The sequence below is a fragment of the Anguilla rostrata genome, chromosome 4 (assembly GCF_018555375.3).
Source record: "Anguilla rostrata isolate EN2019 chromosome 4, ASM1855537v3, whole genome shotgun sequence".
NCBI classification, from domain to species: domain Eukaryota; kingdom Metazoa; phylum Chordata; class Actinopteri; order Anguilliformes; family Anguillidae; genus Anguilla; species Anguilla rostrata.
Window position 1 is genome coordinate 11,873,346 of NC_057936.1, and position 20,395 is coordinate 11,893,740.

The window sequence follows — 20,395 nt, forward strand, 5'->3', positions numbered from 1 at the left end:
GTTGTAGCATAGAGATTTGCTATCACTGGAACTAAGGGGCTTAGCCCAAACCATGAAAAACGGCCTCAGACCAAGGGGGGTCCAGATACTTTTGGTCATATAGTGCCCTGCCTCAGTAAGGTTCTTCTAGCTAAATGGAAGCAAATCCCAGCAGCAACTCCATATTACTGCCCATAATTTTATATATATATGTATATATATATAATTTTTATAATATTTATTTTTAATAGTGGTTCTTGGCCCAATCATAAAGAATTAATTTGCGGAACAAACAAGTCAATTACTTTGGATGCATTCTGAATTCCAATAAGTGAACAAAAAAATCATTAAAAATATCTTTTCATTTTTTAGCACAATAAAACTTTTTTTCTCTCTCTCTCTCATAGAGCACTTATTTGTTAATAAATTCCAAATCCAGTTTTCGTAATCATGCTCAATCAAACCTGTGTAAAATAAGAAATGAACATTCAGCATGGACAATTAAACTTCAGCAAGCCTATTCCTGAATTGATTGGATCCAATGCGTCACACATACACGTCGGGTGTATGGACAGTCCATTTGCGGAGAGCATGGCTCTGCGGTGGAAAATGAACTGTACGTTAAATAACTGGGCGGGGTTACAATAAAAGGAAGAATTTTGATTAGCTCAGAGAGATATCGAGCACGCCCACAACATTGGTGATAAACAAACAGTGTGCGCACGCGTACTTAGAGTTCCGAGGACTAGTCTTCCTGTGCGGAGGTGAAACGTTGCTTTATAGCTAAATTGAATACTGAAAGAAAAATACGTATTCTGTCAGCACAAGTGAGTAATATTGTGCAGTTTTACTTCGTGCATTCTTATGCAAACAGTGACTTATTTCGTATTCCTGTACTTAATGCTCTGTATAAATTGATAGCTTGCTAGCTAGCTAATCACACTAACGTTAACTGTATTTCTAGCCAACAGTATTGATTGCTACATAGTGAGCTAACACTATTCTGCAGAATTAACCTAGCTATCATAAGATACCTATCGGTTATTGCTTTCAGATATTGCGAGTATATTTTACAGTCGTGAGCACATAACTTGACATGAATGTTAGTTAGCTAGTTTGATAGCTGTTTGCCTTTGGGAGTTCAGCTGAAACGGGGCCTTCTCGGCTTTTAAATTGACGTGAAGTGGAACCAATCACAGGCGAAATAGCCTCTTCAAGTTGAGGTTTTGTCCAATCAGGAGCGGCGTGACGGTAGAGTTACGACAGGGACACAGTTGTGTGTTTGGAAGGGGACAATGATGGAGAAAATTGTCTGACATGGCTAACGGTGGTTCGGTACTAGACTAGCTAGCTAACTATTGTTTACCATGTCAGATTTAGTTTTTGCTAACGGCACGTTTCTGTAAAGAGATCCAAACACGTAATATTAGTTACATAAGTTTTCCTAAGGAAATATTTAATTTTAGCTACTAAAATGAATTTTGGACCGTGTCAGTTAGACAGCCGTTGGCTAGGTAGCTTGCAATTCAGCTAGCCTAGCGATCTAGTCTAGACGAACAAGTTAGTACTGTTAGCTCGGAGTCAGAGTAGCTAAGTAGCGCATTCAGTTATTATAGAAGGATCGTGATTTATAGGATTTCGTACTTGCAACATAAATGTTTACTTATAGCGTATAGGTAGCTGTCATCTGCCGAAACAGTTTTATCGCCCAAAAATAATTATCGTTCGTCTAATAAAAAAAAGCTAAATGGTAAGGTAGATCTAGCTAGCAGACGTTAGTTATCAGGCAAAGTGACATCCTAACATAACTAGCCAGCTGGGTTCTTGTATATGCAGCTCTGGCTAAGTTTCTGGAAGACGTGCTGTTTTGACTTTTACCCATAAAGTTACTTGACAGTGTCGGATGCGCAAATATCTAGATATAGTTAGCATAAATAAGTTACAGGTATTATAGAGTTAGTCTAGCTAACGAGTGTTTCTTTATTACTAATAAGTCGGTAGTAGGTAACGTTACCTAACTGATTTTTTATAACGGACTGTCAAAAACGTACTGAATCACTGTGCTCAAACCGGATCGGCGCGTTTAACTATAGTGACGCAAGAGTATATTGCGTTTGCCGTGCACTGAACGAACCACTATTCCAGATGCATGTTGTTTAATCTCTTCATTTACCCCCAACTGCGTCACAAAGATGAATAAAAAGCAAAATAATAGACACACACTGTTTCTATTTTTTTTGCTTTTTAAAGTTTTTGCCCCCCCCCCCCTCCCCCCACACCTTTGCATAACTTAACACATTTCCTCTCGACAAATACATATTTCATTATTTGTATTTCTTCCACTGTAGATCCAACAGGCTTCTGCCACTATGGCATCGGACTCAGGGTCTCAGAATCCTGGCTCTGGACTTATGACTTTCTACCCCTCAAAGGAGGAGTTCAAGAATTTTAGCAGATACATTGCCTATATGGAGTCCCAAGGAGCTCACAAAGCTGGGATGGCAAAGGTAAGCAACGTGGAAGTGGATCTCTCCACAGTTTCTCAGCCAGGTAGTAGCATTAATAAAATGTTTCCCCTAATGCAATGCTCCGTCTACTCCGTTAGGCCTGTCATTGATTTGAGTTTTGTCTGCAGCGCTGATGTATGGGGGAAGAAAAAAAAACAAAAAAACATCAGCGCTGCAGACAAAACTCAAATCAATGCCTTTTGCAGACATTTTCATTAGCATTTTCCCCCCCCGAAGGTTTTTTTGAGTAAATGTGTGTAATATGATTTTAACGCAGTACCAGGCACAATGCAAGAAGCGGAGGGGGGTGGTGACCCTGTGTGTTTGCGTCTGGGGTTAGGTTGTGCCTCCTAAGGACTGGAAGCCGAGGCGCACCTACGATGACATCGATGAGCTGGAGATCCCCGCCCCCATCCAGCAGGTGGTGACGGGCCAGTCGGGCCTCTTCACCCAGTACAACATCCAGAAGAAGCCCATGACCGTGCGCGAGTTTCGCAAGATCGCCAACACCGACAAGTGAGCCTTAAAACTCTGCGCCCCTGCTGCCACAAAGGGCATCATTAAAACAGGAACTTCAGACACAGTCTTTAGCTCAAGGGTTTTGTCTTTTAACTTTTATTATGTGTTGCTTCCTTTGGAATCAGTTACAGAGGCGGAATGCTGCACATTCCCCGTTTCTTTGACTATTCCCTATTTGAATGAAACGTGCTCAGTTGCGATTGCATTTTACTGCACTGCACTGCCTGTACTTGACTGTGGCGGAGGTATCGGCTGATGCAGTTTTGTTGCAAAAAATTTTGTTGCTAAAATGTTGGTTTTAACTCTGCTCACGGGCACTTTTGTAACCGCTATAGATTCTGCCATCCCCGATATGTGGACTTTGAGGAGCTGGAGAGAAAGTACTGGAAGAACCTCACTTTCAATCCACCACTGTATGGGGCTGATGTGAATGGGACTCTCTACGATTCTGTGAGTCGTCCTTAAGTTGGCGTATGCTCTTATTTACACACGCATTTTCCCTGAAAGTAATTAAAATTAAAATTTTATATGGAAAAAAAAAGAGAGTCCTTTTCCCCTGCGGGTTTAACACCTTGTAAAGCGTGCGTGTTGACCGTTTTCCCAGGATGTGACCGAGTGGAACATCGGACGCCTGAACACCATCCTGGACACGGTGGAGAGGGAGAGCGGGATCAAGATCAAAGGGGTCAACACGCCCTACCTCTACTTCGGAATGTGGAAGACCACCTTCGCCTGGCACACCGAGGACATGGACCTCTACAGCATCAACTACCTGCACTTCGGGGAGCCCAAGTCCTGGTAACATTCCGGCACTCTCTCTCTCTCTCTCTCGCCCCCCGGACTGTGGTTTTTACGCTCCACCATTTGGTGGGGCTGTTGTGTCATTGTTCAGTGGTTCTGATTTGAATCAAAGGTGTCCTTGGCCTAAGCAAATTGCAGCGTACTTAATTTGCTTTTGCGATTCGCTTATGCCCCGCACAGGTATTGTGTTCCTCCAGAACATGGGAAACGCTTGGAACGCCTGGCCAAAGGTACGAGACACAAGCTGCCCTTGATATATTAATGTTTAGATATTGTTTGTGTTGTTTAATTAGCAATTTGCAAAGGACCAGTATTCATAAAGAAGTTTTCCAGAGTTGGGCAACAATCTGTATTGGAGTATTCCCTGATTGTTAACTTTTAATTTAAACTATTATTTTTAATACTATTGTGTATCATGATTGTAGATCAGTCAGTAAAGTTTGATTATAAGGCAATGATTATAGGTTATTGTATTGATTCTAAAATTAAATGAAAGTTAAGACTTTTTTTTTGTTTACTAGCAAGATTCACTTTTAAGTTTTGTAAGTTGAGGTAGGGCTTGCATGAGATAAGGCTGTTCAAAATGTAGATTTATGGATTAGCGAAACCATTGATAGCACTGATGGGAAGCCATGCTAGTAGGGAGTTTCGGTAGTCTGTACAAGGCACGGACAGAACCAGCTGCATGGCTGGAAAGAAGTGGGTCCATTCTTTTTGTTTGCCATGAGTGATTTAGTTATAAATAATGAAATGTAATGTAACCGTGTCTGGGGGAAGTGTCGCAACATTCAGGGAAGTGGAAAGTTGTCTTTTGCGGCTCCGATCTGGTGGCCCTGGAGAGGGGGTCAAAGTTACCGGTCCCTGGGCACCTTAATTTGATTTTGGCAATAATAACCTTTCAGGGTTTTTCCCTGGAAGTGCCCAGAGCTGTGAAGCCTTCCTCAGACACAAGATGACTTTAATCTCCCCGTCCATCCTGAAGAAGTACGGCATTCCATTTGAAAAGGTACCAGGCGTCTGTGCAAGTTGTTCAATGATCAAGAAAAAATTAGTTCATTGGTCAAATTTACTTAACTCTCATCCTTTGAATTACCTCAGTTGTTTTTTTTGCAGTTATTATTTTTATTTTTTTATTTTTTGTTGTTGTTGTTATTATTATTATTATTTGTACTGGACACTCTACCATGGAGATAGGATATGAAATGCCACAGAATTTCATCTGAGCCAGTGGGAGTATCAGCGATGCCCCATCTGCCGCAAGCGAACTCAGTGTGTACGGTGGACAGAGATGGACTCATTAACATGTCGGCCACGCTTCAGATCACTCAGGAAGCTGGCCAGTTCATCGTGACATTCCCGTACGCCTACCACGCTGGCTTCAACCACGGCTTCAACTGCGCAGAGTCCACCAACTTCGCCACCCAGCGCTGGATCGAGTACGGGAAGCAAGCCACCCTGGTAAGGACCGCCTTAGACAGGGGTTCGAGAGCCAGCCGTACGCGGGCCCGAGCAGGAAGCGGGAGCGTCACGGCGGCGCTCACCCGTGTTCCGCTTCCCCCCCCTCCCCTCCTCCCCCCCGCCTTAGTGCACCTGCAGGAAGGACATGGTGAAGATCTCCATGGACGTGTTCGTGCGCAAGTTCCAGCCCGACCGCTACAAGCAGTGGAAGGCGGGGAAGGACAACGCGCCCATCGACCACTCCAAGCCCACGCCCGAGGCGGCCGAGTTCCTGAAGGAGGAGGAGGAGGAGGGGCAGCCGGGCTCCGAGGGGGAGCCCAACGGGAAGGAGGGAGGCGCGCTCAGCCCCGCCGCTGAGGGAGAGAACAGGTCTGTCTGCGCGCCGAGCACAAACGCTTCAAATAATTATTCCTCCGGCGTAAATGGTGACGTCATCCCTTAGCCGCCCCCCCACCCCCATGGTGAAATGAGCTTCCCGTCGCACTCAGGCTACAGCATGGCTCCCCTGACCCCGTTTAGCTAGCCTTTTGGGATTATAATGTTTTTGATGAATGCACGTGTAAATGTTGACTGCAATAGTATCTATTTTTGTTTACAGTGCTAATTGGTAGCTTGTTAGCCTATTCTAAATGAGCTCTCCTGTGCCTTCTTGGTGATATTGCACTTTTGTATTCTTGAGGCTAACACTGATATCTCTTTGGATAAGTGCTTCTGCTGAGTGATTGTAATGAAACCTAATGGCATGGTAATGGAGTCTGATGGAAATACCATGCATTTGCAGTGAATAGGGCTGTTGATTTTTTTTTTCTCTCACAATTAGTGTTGTAGAGGCTTGTCATCGTACAGGGTAAAAATCTGAAAAAATTCTTACTGTGAAACATTCATGTTACTGTATCCAAAGACAAATAATTAGGCTTTGAGATCTGATTAATTCAGTCATTGCAAGGAAGTACGATATATAAAACTGAAATGGTTCCTCTAGGCTTATTTTTCTTTAAAATGTGTCTGTCCACTGCTTCAGTCCTTCCAAACAGAGGATTGGAGCAAAGAGACCCCGGGCTTGTCTGGATGCTCCAGAGGAGGTGGCCCCCAAGAAGGAGGAGGAGAGCAAAGAGGAGGAGGAGGAGGAGGAGGATGAGGTGGAGGAGAAGAAGGCCAGGCTGACCCAACCAGAGCAGGGCAGTGGGGGACCGGGCCCGGCGGACGCAGGTACCCTTCCTCACTGTTTATCCTTCCAGCGCTGCCGCTCTGCGGCGTTAGCTTCTCCGTCTAATTGCATCGCATTCGTAGTTCTCATCCAGCTCATGTTGAGGTCTGACCACAGGAATACCTTTCAGATGCTGCTCACATGGTCCTGCTGATCTGTGAGGATTTTACAGCAGTCATTTGGAAGACTGATTTTGTGCAAAATGGATGTTTCTCATAAAATTGTCCGTAGCATGCTGGAATTCTGCTGTTTTCAAAGGGTTAGTGTTTCATAGTTGTTTGAAAGGTGTTTTGAAATGGGCCGTGTCAACTGGAGACGTGCGGTGATCAGTGGAGTGTAAATCAACAGGGTTAGCAGATGTGTACGTACGCAGCGTAATTGTAATTAGCGCCTTGTTTCCTGCTCCAGATGCCTCCCAGGCACCGGAGGCAAAGCAGGAGAACGCGGGGGAGGGGCAGGCTCACCTGGATGAGGACGACGACGGCCCCGCGGGCCGAGGCGACGCCGACGGCGACGGCAAGGGAGAGGGAGAGGGACACGCCCGGCCCCCCGGGTCCGGCGAGCCCCCTCCCCCTCCCCCTCGGCCGGCCCCCAGCCCCAGCCCCAGCCCCGCCCACGTGCTGTTCCAGAGAACGCTGAGCCCCGCCGAGGCCTTGCACGTCCACAGCTACGCCAAGGGGGACTACTGCGAGGCCGAGGCCCCGCCCAAGGAGGAGGGCGGGGCCGAAGCCCAGGCGGCGCCGCGGAACAACGGCAAGGTCAGGTTCTGTCTGGGGCGGAGGTGAACCGTCTCCGTTCTTGGTTGTCATGCCAACTTCTGGCCTTAATTACTTGATTGGCTCTAACATTTGCGCCATCTGACATTTCAGCTGCATTTGTTGATAATTATATGAATGACAGCCGAAGACTGTTTTTGAGTGAAATGAAAAACCTACAGGTTGGTAGATCTCCAGGAACTGGGTTGGTTACCACTGGTCTAATGTTGTATCATGATGCCAGCACACTGAATCACTTTTACTCGCCAGCAGGGGGCAGGAGACGACAGTAAAAGTGGGAACCTGAAGGGTGAGCTCGCCAAGCTGCCTCGGCATCACCCCTTGATAAAGGACTGCTTCAGTGACGAGGGTGAGATTCGCTCGCTTTCTGAACCTTTCGAACGCCGTTGATTCGAAAACTCGAGAGCTTGAGATCCTGGATTCACTTGCGTTCATACGATGCTCGTTCATAAATTGCAGCGATTCCTGGATTCACTCAAAGGAGGAGAGGTTTGCTACGTTGGCCATGCGTGTCTGACGCTCTGGCTGTCCCGTGAATGACAGCCATATCTTGCCTAAAATCAGTCAAGAACACTTTCAGGTTAAGAATTTGCATTTATGGTCATTTTTTTTATCAAATTACATATTCATGTATGTATAGGTTGCCTGCAGAAGCGGTAAGCATTGTCCTTTTCCCAGAGTCTGAAGAAGTTTTATGAGGTTGTTGAGCCACCCTGCAAAGAACAAGGAAGTGTAGATTAGTCCAAGGGTCAGAAAGTAAAATTCCTGACACGTTTTCTCTACCCAGAAGCTCCAACTGATTTCCCCTGCTAGTTCTACCTCCTGGCTTAGGAATTGTGCAAATTGGCAAATCCGGGTGATTGGAACCAAACATTGTAGAGTACTTTTACTCTGTGAACCTGGATTTTCCACCTCTGGTCAGGACGGTATTGAGATATTGAATTTCCTGGCCATACCGCAGGGATACTGCAGCTCAGTATATACGAAGAACAGCTTATTTTAAACATACACACGAACAGCGTGGCAACATTCAGTTCAGTTAATTTTTGTTTATAATGGTCTTTTTACTGTGACACTGTCACAAAGATGCTTTACAGAAAACAGATATGGTGAACCACGCAAAATCCAGGAAGTGGGGGGGGCGGGGGGAAGAAGAAATGCTCAAACAGAAGAAAAAATCTGTTTTTGTTGGCAAGAGGAATTCCCCGGTGGGAAGAAATCGCTGGAGGACCCCAGACATAGAGGGGAAGTGAGCCTAGTTATAATAGTTAGGTAACTGAGACTGAAGGTTTCAGGTTCGACACTCGGGTGGGACACTGCCATTGTCCCCTTGAGCAAGGAACTTAATCTGTGTTGCTTCACTGTATATACAGCTGTAAAAAAAAAAAAAAAAAAGGCTGTTGTTCTGGATAAGGGCATATGCTAAATGCAATGTAATGTGATTGGACGCCCATCCTCTGCTGCCTATCCCAGTGTCAGTAGTTATGGTACTCTGAATGGTAATGGAGAGCTAATGGGGAATCTACAGGAGCAAATGGACAGAGTATTCTCGACAGTGTGCATTAGCTTTTAAAATGGAGAACGTACGTTAACATGCAGATGAGGAAAGGTGATGCGATGCGTCCAGGGCCTCCAGGTTGCTACGCCGGCGTGGCCTTGAACCAGGAGAGCCTGCGCTGGAATGTTCTGTAAATTCTGAAGGGCGTGAGAAATGGGCAGAAGCCCCAAAGGAAGACAATGGGGAAGGCAGATGATACCGGGACTGGGTAATTGCGGTGCTAAGTGTTACACGCGAGGCCTGTAATGTGGCCCCGACCACAGAAGGGCAAGCCGCCGCAGTGACATGCAGTGACAGGACTACGGCACAGTCAGCTCAGCTCAGCTTACCAAACAGCTCTTTGGCTCTGATCCGCCCCCTCCACCCATCACTGACTATCTGAGTGACTTGAAGGTTAGGTTACCCAGCCTACGCTTGAAAACAGAATGTGTCTGCAGTCCAGACATGAAAAGGGAGATTATTCCGTAAGACAGGAGCTCTGTAGGAGAAGGCTCATCCTCCCATTTTAACTTTAGTTATTCTTGGAACTTTCAGACAGACAGTATGTTGTAACTTAAGTAATTGTGGTGGAATTAAGTGGTCCGCGAAGATATTCTGGAACAAGACTGTTTTAAAGCGGAGATACTCAAATCTGACCCTCGTGGTACTGTTGGTTTTCATTCTTCCCCTGTAATCAGGACAGGTTTGAACCTGGGACACAAGTTGAGTTAAATGGCCAATCGCTGGCCAGTCACTGACATTAATGAATTTAAATCTATATGGCAGATACCAGTAGTACTACTGGCCTCAAGGGCCAGATTTGAGTATCCTTGATTTGAAGCCTTGAAAGTTATGACAAGAACCTTCAAACCACTTCAAAATTTAACAGGCTGGCAGTGAAAAGATATGAGCACCAATCTGATATGTTTACATTTCTTGGCTCTTGTAAGAACACTAGCAGTTGCATTCTGAACCAGTTTGAAATGTCAAATTAGTGGAACCAGTTTTTTTGTTATCATGCAGGGACACTCCAAGACTGTGTAGTACGTTCCTTATCGATAAGGCAGTTGTGGACCCTTGGCAGACTGATCACAAACATAGAGAGTTGTCCTGCTTTTATGTTGTTTCAGGTGTCCTATCTACAGCTGAGCTGAGAGTTATCTTTATTCACTATATCACATCTGCCAGTACTCATGAAGGAAAGCTGATCGATTACCTGAGAGCACATGCTTATGTGGGGATTTCTTCTTAACCATTTGAAGAGTAGATTTTTGGAATGTTTGGAAGTCAGTGTTCTAGAACTCCGTTGCTTTCAATTACCAGTATCAATTGTTCCATCAGCATTAGAATGTTCAGTTAAGAACATTCTAATCACACATTTGTGATCTTACACCTCAACGGTTTAACAGGTTTTGGTGAGGTTACGGAAGCTGTGCGCTGTAAATCTCTCCAGCCGAACTGCTATTCGGGTGTCTCACGGTCACGGGCCTCCACCTTCCTCCACCCTCCCTGTCCCCCAGAGCTCCCGGAGCAGGCGGCCGCAGAGGAGGAGGGGCTGGAGGGAGAGGCCTGGGTGAAGCCCCTCACCCACCTCTGGCAGAACAGACCTCACGACCAGGAGAAAGAGAAGGAGTACAACCGCAGGATGGGTCTGCAGGCGCCCTACTGCGCCGTCTGCGTGCTGTTCCAGACCTACCAGCGGGTTAGCGTTCACGCTCCGCCTTACCTTACCTCGCATGCTTTCGGTCAGAAGGATGTTTTAGCGGGAGAATGCTACAGTAGCGCTCTTGTGCTGGGCGTCCACTTGGCCCTGTCCTGGCACAGCTGCTGTAGTAGTTTAGGAGATATTTCATGTGTGGTTTTAGTCTGAGTCCAGTGACAGTAAATACGTAATGTGTGGAGTGATGGTAATATGTAATGTATGTATTTTTAGTCCTGAGTACAGTCACTGTAATACGTAATGTACGTATTTTTAGTCCTGAGTATAGTCACTGTAATGTGTAATGTGTGTGGCTTTAGTCATGAGTACCGTCACTGTAATATGTAATGTGTGTGGGTTTTGGTCTTTGTGCAGTGATGGTAATGTGTAATGTGTAATATGTAATTTTAGTCCGAGTGCACTGACAGTGCCCAGAGTCCTGTAGACCCCACTGGAGGTCAGCTGAGGACCAAGCCTCTGATCCCGGAGATGTGCTTCACCGCCACAGAGGACAACTCCGAGGTGCACTTCTCTGCCCCCTACCTGGAAGATGACGGAACCAGCCTGCTGATCAGCTGTTCACAGTGCAGTGTGCGGGTGCATACCAGTGAGTACTGTCCTTCTGCTGCTGGACCACCACTCAGTAATTTTGTGCACAAGTCAGACCCAGAACTGGGCTGTGGCAATGCAGTGCCACTCTTCTCTCAGTGCTGGTTATATCACTGCGTTATGGAGCTTTCAAAAACCCCTAAACCTGCAAGGGGAAGTTAAGCCAACTGTTTTGCAAGTGTCGCCACATTATAAATAGTAAGTGGAAATGAACCAGGATCTAGTTTTCAGCAACAGCAGTGCAAACATCCGTACCTTTGTTCTTGTGTAATTTTCAGAAACAGTGCCAGGCTGTGTAATGTTTGTATTAGATTAGAACTATATTGATCATTCCTGTGGAGAGTTTTCATTGGCCTCACTAAAATATCAAAACAACGATAAGGTATTTTAACTGCACATGACGGGAAATCCTAAAACCATCCTTGTTCCAGGATATAAAATATGAGTGGCAAGTAAACAGAGGAATATTGGAGGCATGTCATGTTTAAAAAGTAATTGGGTGTCTGAGGTAACGCTGGGTTCAGTTGATAAACTTGCCCTACGTGCAGACTGCATCTTAAAGATGTTCTTTCTGGCCCTGGGCGTTTGGAGGCAGCCACGTCATGGAAGGCCTCACAACCCGGGAAAGGGCACATGAGAGAACTCCAAAACTGATATCTGCCATCCAACGAACGGAAATGCTGTGAACGCCCAGTCGTTCCTTTGCTGCCTTTTTTGCGATTTGCGGCAGCTGTGCTCACAGTTCAGCACGGCTTGTTTCGACGCGCTGGTCTTCGCGTCGCAACGTCGCGAGCGTTCGCCCACCGGACTTTTCTGGAACCTCTGTGTGCGCTGCATGTTGATTAAGGGGCGAATGCAGACCTGCGCTCAAGTTCGTATTCCACGCAAGTCTCACTCTTTCACAGGCGAGGTGCACTGAACATGCACTTAAGCACAGGCCTGGATTCGGTCTGTGTAATCTCCAGATTTTTTAAAAAGAGGTGGCCATTGACTGGCCTTTTTTTTGAAGATACTGTCTATGCTCTCAGCTAAGGTTAGCGTCTGATCTTGGCTACGCCTTTTGGACAGGGAGCCAACTCAGCCGCTGTCCAAGTCAAGTCAAGTCAAGTCATTCAAATTTATATAGCACTTTTTCTGACCGAGTCGGCACAAAGTGCTTAACAGACATCGACATGTACACACAGGTAGAGGAACACCCGTGTGTACATACGAGTACAGCAAAGGTAAGGTTTTGTTTGCTTTGTTCTCAGGCTGTTACGGTGTGGCCCCAGAGAGGGTGTCCGAGGACTGGATGTGCGCTCGCTGCAAGGCCAACGCCGTGACTGAGGTCATTCTCACCTGCCCTCCGTACACACCTGTTTCACAATATCCTTTCCGCTTAACATGCACCACGTGGCCAAAGGCAAGTGGACGCCTGACATCCAACATTTCATCCAAGATTATGGACGTTAATATGGAGCTGGTCCACCTCCACTCTTCTGGGAAGGCTTTACACTGGATGTCGGAGCAATGCTGCAGGGATTTGCTTCCATTCAGCTAGAAGAGCATTACTGAGGTCTGGCACTAATTGAGCGATTAGGCCTGGTGTGCAGTTGACTTTTCCATTTGATCCCAAAGGTGTTGGATGGGGTTGAGGTCAAGGCTTTGTGCAGGCCAGTCAAGTTCTTCCATACCGATCTCAACATAACCATTTCTGTATGGACCTCACTGTGTGCCCGGGGACGTTGTCATGCTGAAATAGTTTAGGGAAGGCCCTTTTCTGTTTCCACACAGTTGGAAGCACAGAATCGTCTAAAATGACATTGCATTAAGATTTTCCTCCACCAGAACTAAGGGGCCTCACCCACACCATTAAAAACAGCCCCAGACCAAGGGGTGTCCAGATACTTTTGGTCATATAGTGTCTGCGACTTTCACAAGAACTGTCTTGTGTTGACGCCTTTCATAGCCTTGTATTTCTTAATAGTTTCATGAAGTTAAAATGATTTGGAGTCATTAGCATTACTGTGAGATGACACCATTATAGAAAGGGCAAACTTGATTCACTGGATGCAAGTGGTTCCCCCTAGCACATAAAAGTTATTGGCCTTTAAAAGAGTGTACATTTACATAACGCCTACGTTGATGCTGTACACCCCCTAGGCAGTCGCACTCTCATTTCTCTAATGGGTAACGGTTTGTCTTTGTTTTCAGAACTGCTGTTTGTGTACTCTGAGGGGAGGGGCCCTGCACCGAGCCAACAATGACAAGTGAGTGGCAGCAGGTCCTTCCGGCGAGCTCAGAGCGCGTCCGTCCACGCTAAGTAGTCGCCCCGACGCGGCAGAACGACGGGGGCTTTCAAAGGAGGAGGCGTGGAGCGACCGAATGTTCACTCGATAAAGCGTCGCCAGCCTGTTCGAAGCCGGCCTCAGCGCTGGGCCGCTAATCCGTTAGCGGGTCCGCTTCCGAGGTCTCGACCCTCTGTCGCCCCGCTGAGCGGTGTCCGGGGCTGGTTTTGGCGAAAGCTTGGTCGACCCCCTTTTCGAGCGGGGGGGTTTTTGCGGTCCCGTTGACCGGGTTGTCGGGGCTGACCTGCGCGTCCGTGTCTCGCAGGTGGGTCCACGTCCTGTGCGCCGTGGCGGTGCTGGAGGCGCGCTTCGTGAACATCGCGGAGCGCAGTCCGGTGGACCTCAGCGGGATCCCCTTACAGAGGTTTAAACTGGTGAGGAGTTTTTTCCCCCCTCCTCTCTTCCCCCGATGAGACCTACAGGGGACACGAAGGCCCATCCTAACAGGACATTACCTCATTAATGTACATGACCTCAGTCTGTCACGGTTTCGGGTATCACAATGGCCCTTTTGTTATTTATGCTTGTTCTGCTTTTTCCATAGTTTTAAATCCCCCCCCACAGATATTCACTTGCAGAAGCATAGATGGTGTGAAAAGCCGCATTTTAGGAGTTTGTGTTGCTCATGCTGTTATGTGCTTTTCGTAAATGTCTGTGTACTTCTAGCATCAAAGGTTCATGCTAACGTTCCTGGTTATACTTACGTGGCAATGAAATGCCTTTATTTTGTGTGATTTCGTAAGGGTACAGACTTATGAAATCATACTCATACATGCAACTGCTGCCTGAATTTCACTCCTTGTGGTAATTTTAAAAAAGCTCTAAATTATTAATCACTGACAGCAATTTGCTGGAGAGTTAAGGAATTATTTGTGTTTTTAGACCCCTTATATGATTGGTCTGTATATAAAAACATATATATTTATATGCATGTACACCCCTAATGATAAATGGGTGAAAAGTGTATTAATGGTGTGTTGTACCAGGATTTGAACAGCTTCGCATCTAGACCTATCTGAGTCTGTTGGGAGTGCTAAAACAGTGGCTAGCAGATGGCAAAAAGCAAAGCGTATAAGATTAATAATTGATTGAGATGCGTGACTCAGGATTCTGATTGCTGCACTTCTTAAGAATTTTCAGAATTCTTGACTGATCGCTCGTCATTTAAAATTTTCAGTCGATCGTTTCTGAATGGTGTCTGTGTAACTTCAGATTTCAAGCTCAGTCCATGCCTCCCAAGACCAAATGCCAATTAGAAATAGTAAATAGGAAATGTGATAATGGTATCAAAAGAGTTTAAGATAGCGTGAATGTGATTGCCATATACCTGCAACAAGGGTCTATATATGGTATCTTAATACATTTAATATACACCATCAATCCTGCTACGTCAGTAATCATATTTACTTATTGTACGAATGCAAAAATATAACGCCACATATACACATTTCAACCAAAGTGTAGCCTGTGTGTCATACACTGTCTCATATGCTCATATCACTGAAAGTGATGCCACTTTATTAAACTCTTTGTGAAAGGCAGTAATAAGCTTATTTTCACACAATACACAATACACTGTAGGCAGTTTTAACCAACTAATTGTGATTTGTATTAGTAGATCTCTGTAGTACTCTGGCTGCCAGACCACTTGTGAACACAGTGCTTTGTGGTTTGGCAAAGTACGTCAATGCATTTATGTATATATGAAAAGACTTCCATGTGTATGCGTCATGCCTATATCGGATAACATCACCAAGATGGAGTTCCAGGCAGTAAAAAAAAAAAAAAAAAAAGAGAAGAAGACCAAAAAATTTCCATACTGAAATAACCACTCAGGGCATAGAAGCTTAAATGGCATTGAACGATTAATCTATCCGAGCGTCCTGTCTCATTTACATGTCCAGGCGATGAATTTCCGACCATTTGTCTGTCACTGTGCTTCCATAACTATTGTGTCTTTCCGCACTACACCCCCCCCCGCCCCCCCAGACCCCAAAGAACCTCCCCTGTGTCCGGCTTCATTTCCTCAATTCACTCCCCTGTCCAAGCCCGACAACACATTGCGTCTACAAGCAATTGTGTGCTGTGTGGAATATCACGCCAATGAAAGCGCGAGGCTTTGTAGCTATGGCTGAAGGGCTGAAAGGAAGCGGCTGGCTCTCCTGTGCTTTACAGTGTCCTGTTTCCTGTCTGGTAGTCTAACCCTCCAGCCCCGGGTCTTACCCAACAGAAATGCTACTACTGTAAGAAGCGGACGAAGAAGACGTCCGGCTGCTGCGTGCAGTGCTCCCACGGCCGCTGCCCGACGGCGTACCACCCCACCTGCGCCCAGGCCGCCGGCGTCCTCATGCACCCCGACGACTGGCCCTTCGTCGTCTACGTGACCTGCTGCCGGCACAAGGGCCCCATCCACACTGAGGTGCGGTGCGAGAGTTCCGCCGTTGTTGGAAAAAACGCGTTCGGCTGACCGCTCTTCCGGACGGAGGAAGCGCATCCCCTAGAGAGATGCACGCTTTCGTGAACCTGCGATATTCGCCTTTGCCATTGTGATCCGTTCTGCGAGGGGGCGGGCGAAGCGGGCTGGGAGAAATGACTCGCTGTCCCTCCGCCTCTTTCCTCAGCGCAACAAGGCCGCCATGCGGGAGCTGGCCGTGGGCCAGAGGGTGATCTGCAAGCACAAGAATGGCCGCTATTATCAGTGCGAGGTGGTGCAGCTGACCAAAGAGACCTTCTACGAGGTCAACTTTGACGACGGCTCGTTCAGCGACAACCTCTTCCCTGAGGACATCGTGGTGTGTGGAGCGGAGGACCCCCCGTCACTGTGTTGTTTTGCGTGTATGCTCCATGGCCGTTTGTATGGCATGGATGGCGATTACAGAGCTGATTTTCTCTTATAGAATCGGGACTGTGCACAGTTGGGGCCCCCTCCACACGGTGAGGTTGTGCAAGTCCGCTGGACAGATGGCCTGGTCTATGGAGCCAAGTTTGTGGCAGCTCACATCATCCAGATGTATCAGGTAAGAGGTGGAGTTTTGAAATCCTCTTTAAGCAGACGCATGGGGCAACAATTCCTCTATAAAGCAATGGCTTTATTGTTCAGTTTGTCATTTTACAGTATATATATATATACATATATATACATATACTGTAAGGTATATTTCCTTGCAAGGAACCCTTCCTCCTAAAGATGTTCACCTCATAAATCAACCTTGCTCTGTTTAACATTCTCAGTGTCTTATGTTAGGTATTTGTGCCTCGCTATCATTTAGGTCGAGTTTGAAGATGGGTCACAGCTAACGGCCAAGAGGGATGACGTCTACACTCTGGAGGAGGAGCTGCCAAAGAGAGTGAAGACACGGCTGGTGAGCACCCACTGAACAGGTTTAATTTAGCTATGCACTGCAGTACAGAATCAGTGGCTGTATGCCAGTGTACATTACCCAAGGGATAGCTTCATGTGTCAGGTTCAGTATTCGAGCCTCACATACTTTGCACTCAAATGTGCTTCTGGCATATCACAATCTTCTGTGGGCGCGTGCACTGAATACACTGAAACAACCTCTAATGTTTGTCATATCAGAGCTACGTCCAGGTTGAAAAGACCAAAAAATCACTTGAATCAATGTGAATGAAAGTCCTCCGATTCTTAAAAAAAAATTTTTTAAATACAATAAAATAAAATTCAACATTCACTTCAGGGACTTTGTTTCAGTATTACTATTTTTCTGTGCTGTCGCCATCGGGACAATATTTTTTAGCTAGATAGCGAGCTTGCAGAAAGCTATTTGGTAGCTATAATATAAATATATAACAAGTGCTTAGCAAGCTAAATAACTTATTCTGCTAGCTAATTATTTTGCATAAGCCATTATGCATAATGTCAGCTATTTAACTTGCCTGGCTAGGTGTATAGCAACCTTGCTCAGCAAGCTAACCGGCACTAGTGGTCCACAATAATAAATTAAAAAATTACAGATTACCCTCAAAGTTGCATTTGTGGACTGACACATAATGTTGCTGTACAGCCAAACAATGTGTCCATTTCGCTTCTGCAGCTTTCACACACTGGACATAGTTCGTATTCAGTTTTAGCTACTGTGAAGTGCTGTCCAGAATTAGTCATTCCGTTTCACAGAAAGTCTTTACTGCAGGTATACTAGTTTATTACACAAGTAATTATAACAAGTTGCTGAGAAATGATCCACACATACGTAGAAAGAGGAAGCGTAAGGGAAAGGGCATGCACGAATTGCGGTTTGGTGCTTCAAATGATATACTGTGCCAGCCAACAGTATCGAGCAGCAGAGATCTGCCACTACCAGTCAGCACCCCTGTGCTGCTAATGTTAAGTTTTCTAAGGCTTTAACGTCTTGTGAATGATGACTGCCCAAGGGAGAGATTCGGAGTGGCGCTCCTGTGGCTCGGTGAACTGATGTCTTGATCACATGTCTAAACGCAAAACACCAAATGGAAATGTGCTGAAGGCAAGCGTGCGCTGAGTGCTGCGTGTTGAAAAGGCTGCTCTTTGCCCCCAGTCTGCAGCTTCAGACATGCGCTTTGACGGGATCTTCACCGAGAAGGAAGTCATTCAGGAGTCCAAGAGGCAGCGGGTGATAAACTCGCGGTACAGGGGGGATTACATCGAGCCTGTGATCTACAGAGCCATCATGGAGTAATCGACCAAAAAAAAAAAAATCACCCAACCCTCCAGAGACCCACCAGCACTGACGTTCAGGAAACGTACCCCTAAAACCTTAATTTATTCGAGTGCAGCTTTTTCTGGGCTGATCCTGTCTCCAGAAGTCTTTCAGTCCGGCGTATTTTTTTCGATTGTTCAACAGCATATTGGTACACAATTGAGTAGCAGTACAGTGGCTGGCTACGGCTCGAGCTGAAAATGGGAGGTCGGCCATTGAATCCTAGTTTTTAAAGTTTTGTGGGGAATTTTGCCATACGCAACAGGTTTTTCTGTTAAGGGATCAGAGCTACGAGAATATTTCAGATCCCAGTTTCAGAAAATGTCACCTGTTGGTTTTATTTATTTATTTTTCCACAGCATTGGGGTGCTTCTTTTGCCAGCATTTGGCAAAAAGGATATGCCATTTTATTTTAATAACTTTTAAGCTTTTAACTCTTCAGAGCTATTGCCAGTTGGCTCCATTTTTAAAGATAGTATACGTGTAGGATGTACATATTACATAGCATTACATTTCTAAGGTTTAATTCCTTATGTATTATAAGGTGCTTTGAAAGAAATAACCTTGCAATACATTCGTTCATCAATATCTTTGAACACAACTTCTAAAAGTGTAGCTCATTTGTTAACACAGGTAGCAAGTGCTTCAGAACTGATAATGCACAAAAATGTCTGTTTTTAATTCTGATGATCAGTTGATGAAAGCCTAGCCTTAAATTCCAAGGGCTTCTCATCCCGCCACTGGGTTCAGTGTTCCATTTGATCTGTATTTAAGTCCAAGAATTTGGGGGTTTTAAAGTTGCTCATGGTAGTTAAAATCTTGTTCAAGAAAGAACCTGTATATACATATATTTATATATTTGTTATCTGAATAAGTTTTATGTTTTGAAATGCATTAATTTTGAATTCGGAAGCTCTCCTCATCTGAACTGTGTGTTGGTGTGCCCCATGCCCCATGCTCATCTTTTTAAAAATGCACTTCCAGAGAAACGGATTGAAGTCTGGCAGTCTTACTGAATTATCTGTAAAAGGCCTAGTAATGCATATGAAATTGAACTTGGCTGAAGCCCATCTCTGCATACGTAGATTTAAAACGGAGGACATATTTAACGTTGAGAAGGAACATGGGGCGAAAAACATAAGTGTAATGTATTTTTTGTTGGTTTTGTTTTTGCAAAAAAAAAATTTTTGTTTATTATTCTATACTGTGTGTTAAATTGTATTTTAATAGAATATATGTAGTTTATTTAAAGATGTAAACTGTGTACCTATATGACTACATGTTGTGTCCCGTGTCCTTGACCATTTCCACCAAAAATGGTTGCCTGCCATTTTGAAAGCCTTCTGCTGTTTTCTTTCTGCAATGCTCGACACCACTTAGCCAAGCATATCAGTTCATTTTATAAGCTCCATTTATTTGTTACTTGCGTCAGTAAAGGATTCAGGAAGGCGCGTTCTACACTGGTGTAATGTGTTTTTATTTCCCTTTTCAATTACATACAGTCCATGATTTCAGGCTTGCGTCACATTGCCCGTTTTTTAACGGAACAAGTATATGTTTGTATTTTACCGAATTACACCCTACCTACATGCTCTATGCTATTTAAAGGCGCTCTACGCTGGATCTCCTGTTTATCATTGAAAAGGTGTCACAGACAAAACATCTACAGATGTGTCTGTTCTCATTTGCTTAAAAAAAAAATCTATTGGGGATGGGGTAGTATGATCTCTATTTCCACCTGGCTTCACATTCAAATAGATAGGAATCCCCCCCCCCCAAGCAACAATATTTGCCTGGTGTATCGTGTTACAAAGACCGGAGAATGGGATATGTGCTGTGAGTGTGTGGCAAGAAGTATGAATATGAATGCAAATGAAAGGTATAGTTAACTTCAGTGAGCCAGTTGAGACGCAGGTAAATAATGTATGTGCGTCATGTTATATTGTTTCAGGGGGGTAACTGAGATGTGTAGGGTGGAAATTTACCAGAGCATGTGACGCTAATTAAACTTAGCAGAAACGCACGGTTTGGCATCAAAAGATTAAAAATCTTGCAGGTCATCTAGGCCACAAAGACCTCCGTTTCCCTTTTGCAGTTAGTTTCCCTTTTGCAGTTTTTTTCCCTCTGCGTGCTACATGTTTATTGCAATATAGGCTGGTAGTTCTGTACATTCTATGCGTTGATCATATAATCTGGCTTTTGTGTTGAGGGAAGCACGTGTTTTCCCTCCCACTGCTTTCAAGGACATTCTACACCTACTCCAGTCTGCACCCGAGGGA

General features: G+C 45.3%; 1 protein-coding gene across 1 annotated transcript; it reads left to right on the plus strand.

The window, feature by feature from the left end:
• The first annotated feature begins 646 nt into the window (after positions 1-646).
• On the plus strand, positions 647-19,574 carry kdm4aa (lysine (K)-specific demethylase 4A, genome duplicate a). Its single transcript, XM_064330641.1, has 22 exons — positions 647-806; positions 2,328-2,486; positions 2,827-3,002; positions 3,341-3,455; positions 3,610-3,803; positions 3,987-4,036; positions 4,709-4,812; positions 5,127-5,264; positions 5,392-5,633; positions 6,286-6,473; positions 6,880-7,229; positions 7,497-7,596; positions 10,305-10,486; positions 10,895-11,090; positions 12,343-12,419; positions 13,286-13,341; positions 13,685-13,793; positions 15,650-15,838; positions 16,041-16,211; positions 16,317-16,436; positions 16,689-16,781; positions 17,955-19,574. The coding sequence occupies exons 2-22, from the start codon at positions 2,349-2,351 to the stop codon at positions 18,093-18,095; spliced, it is 3,129 nt and encodes a 1,042-aa protein (XP_064186711.1). The 5' UTR covers positions 647-806; positions 2,328-2,348; the 3' UTR covers positions 18,096-19,574.
• The last annotated feature ends 821 nt before the right edge of the window (positions 19,575-20,395 follow it).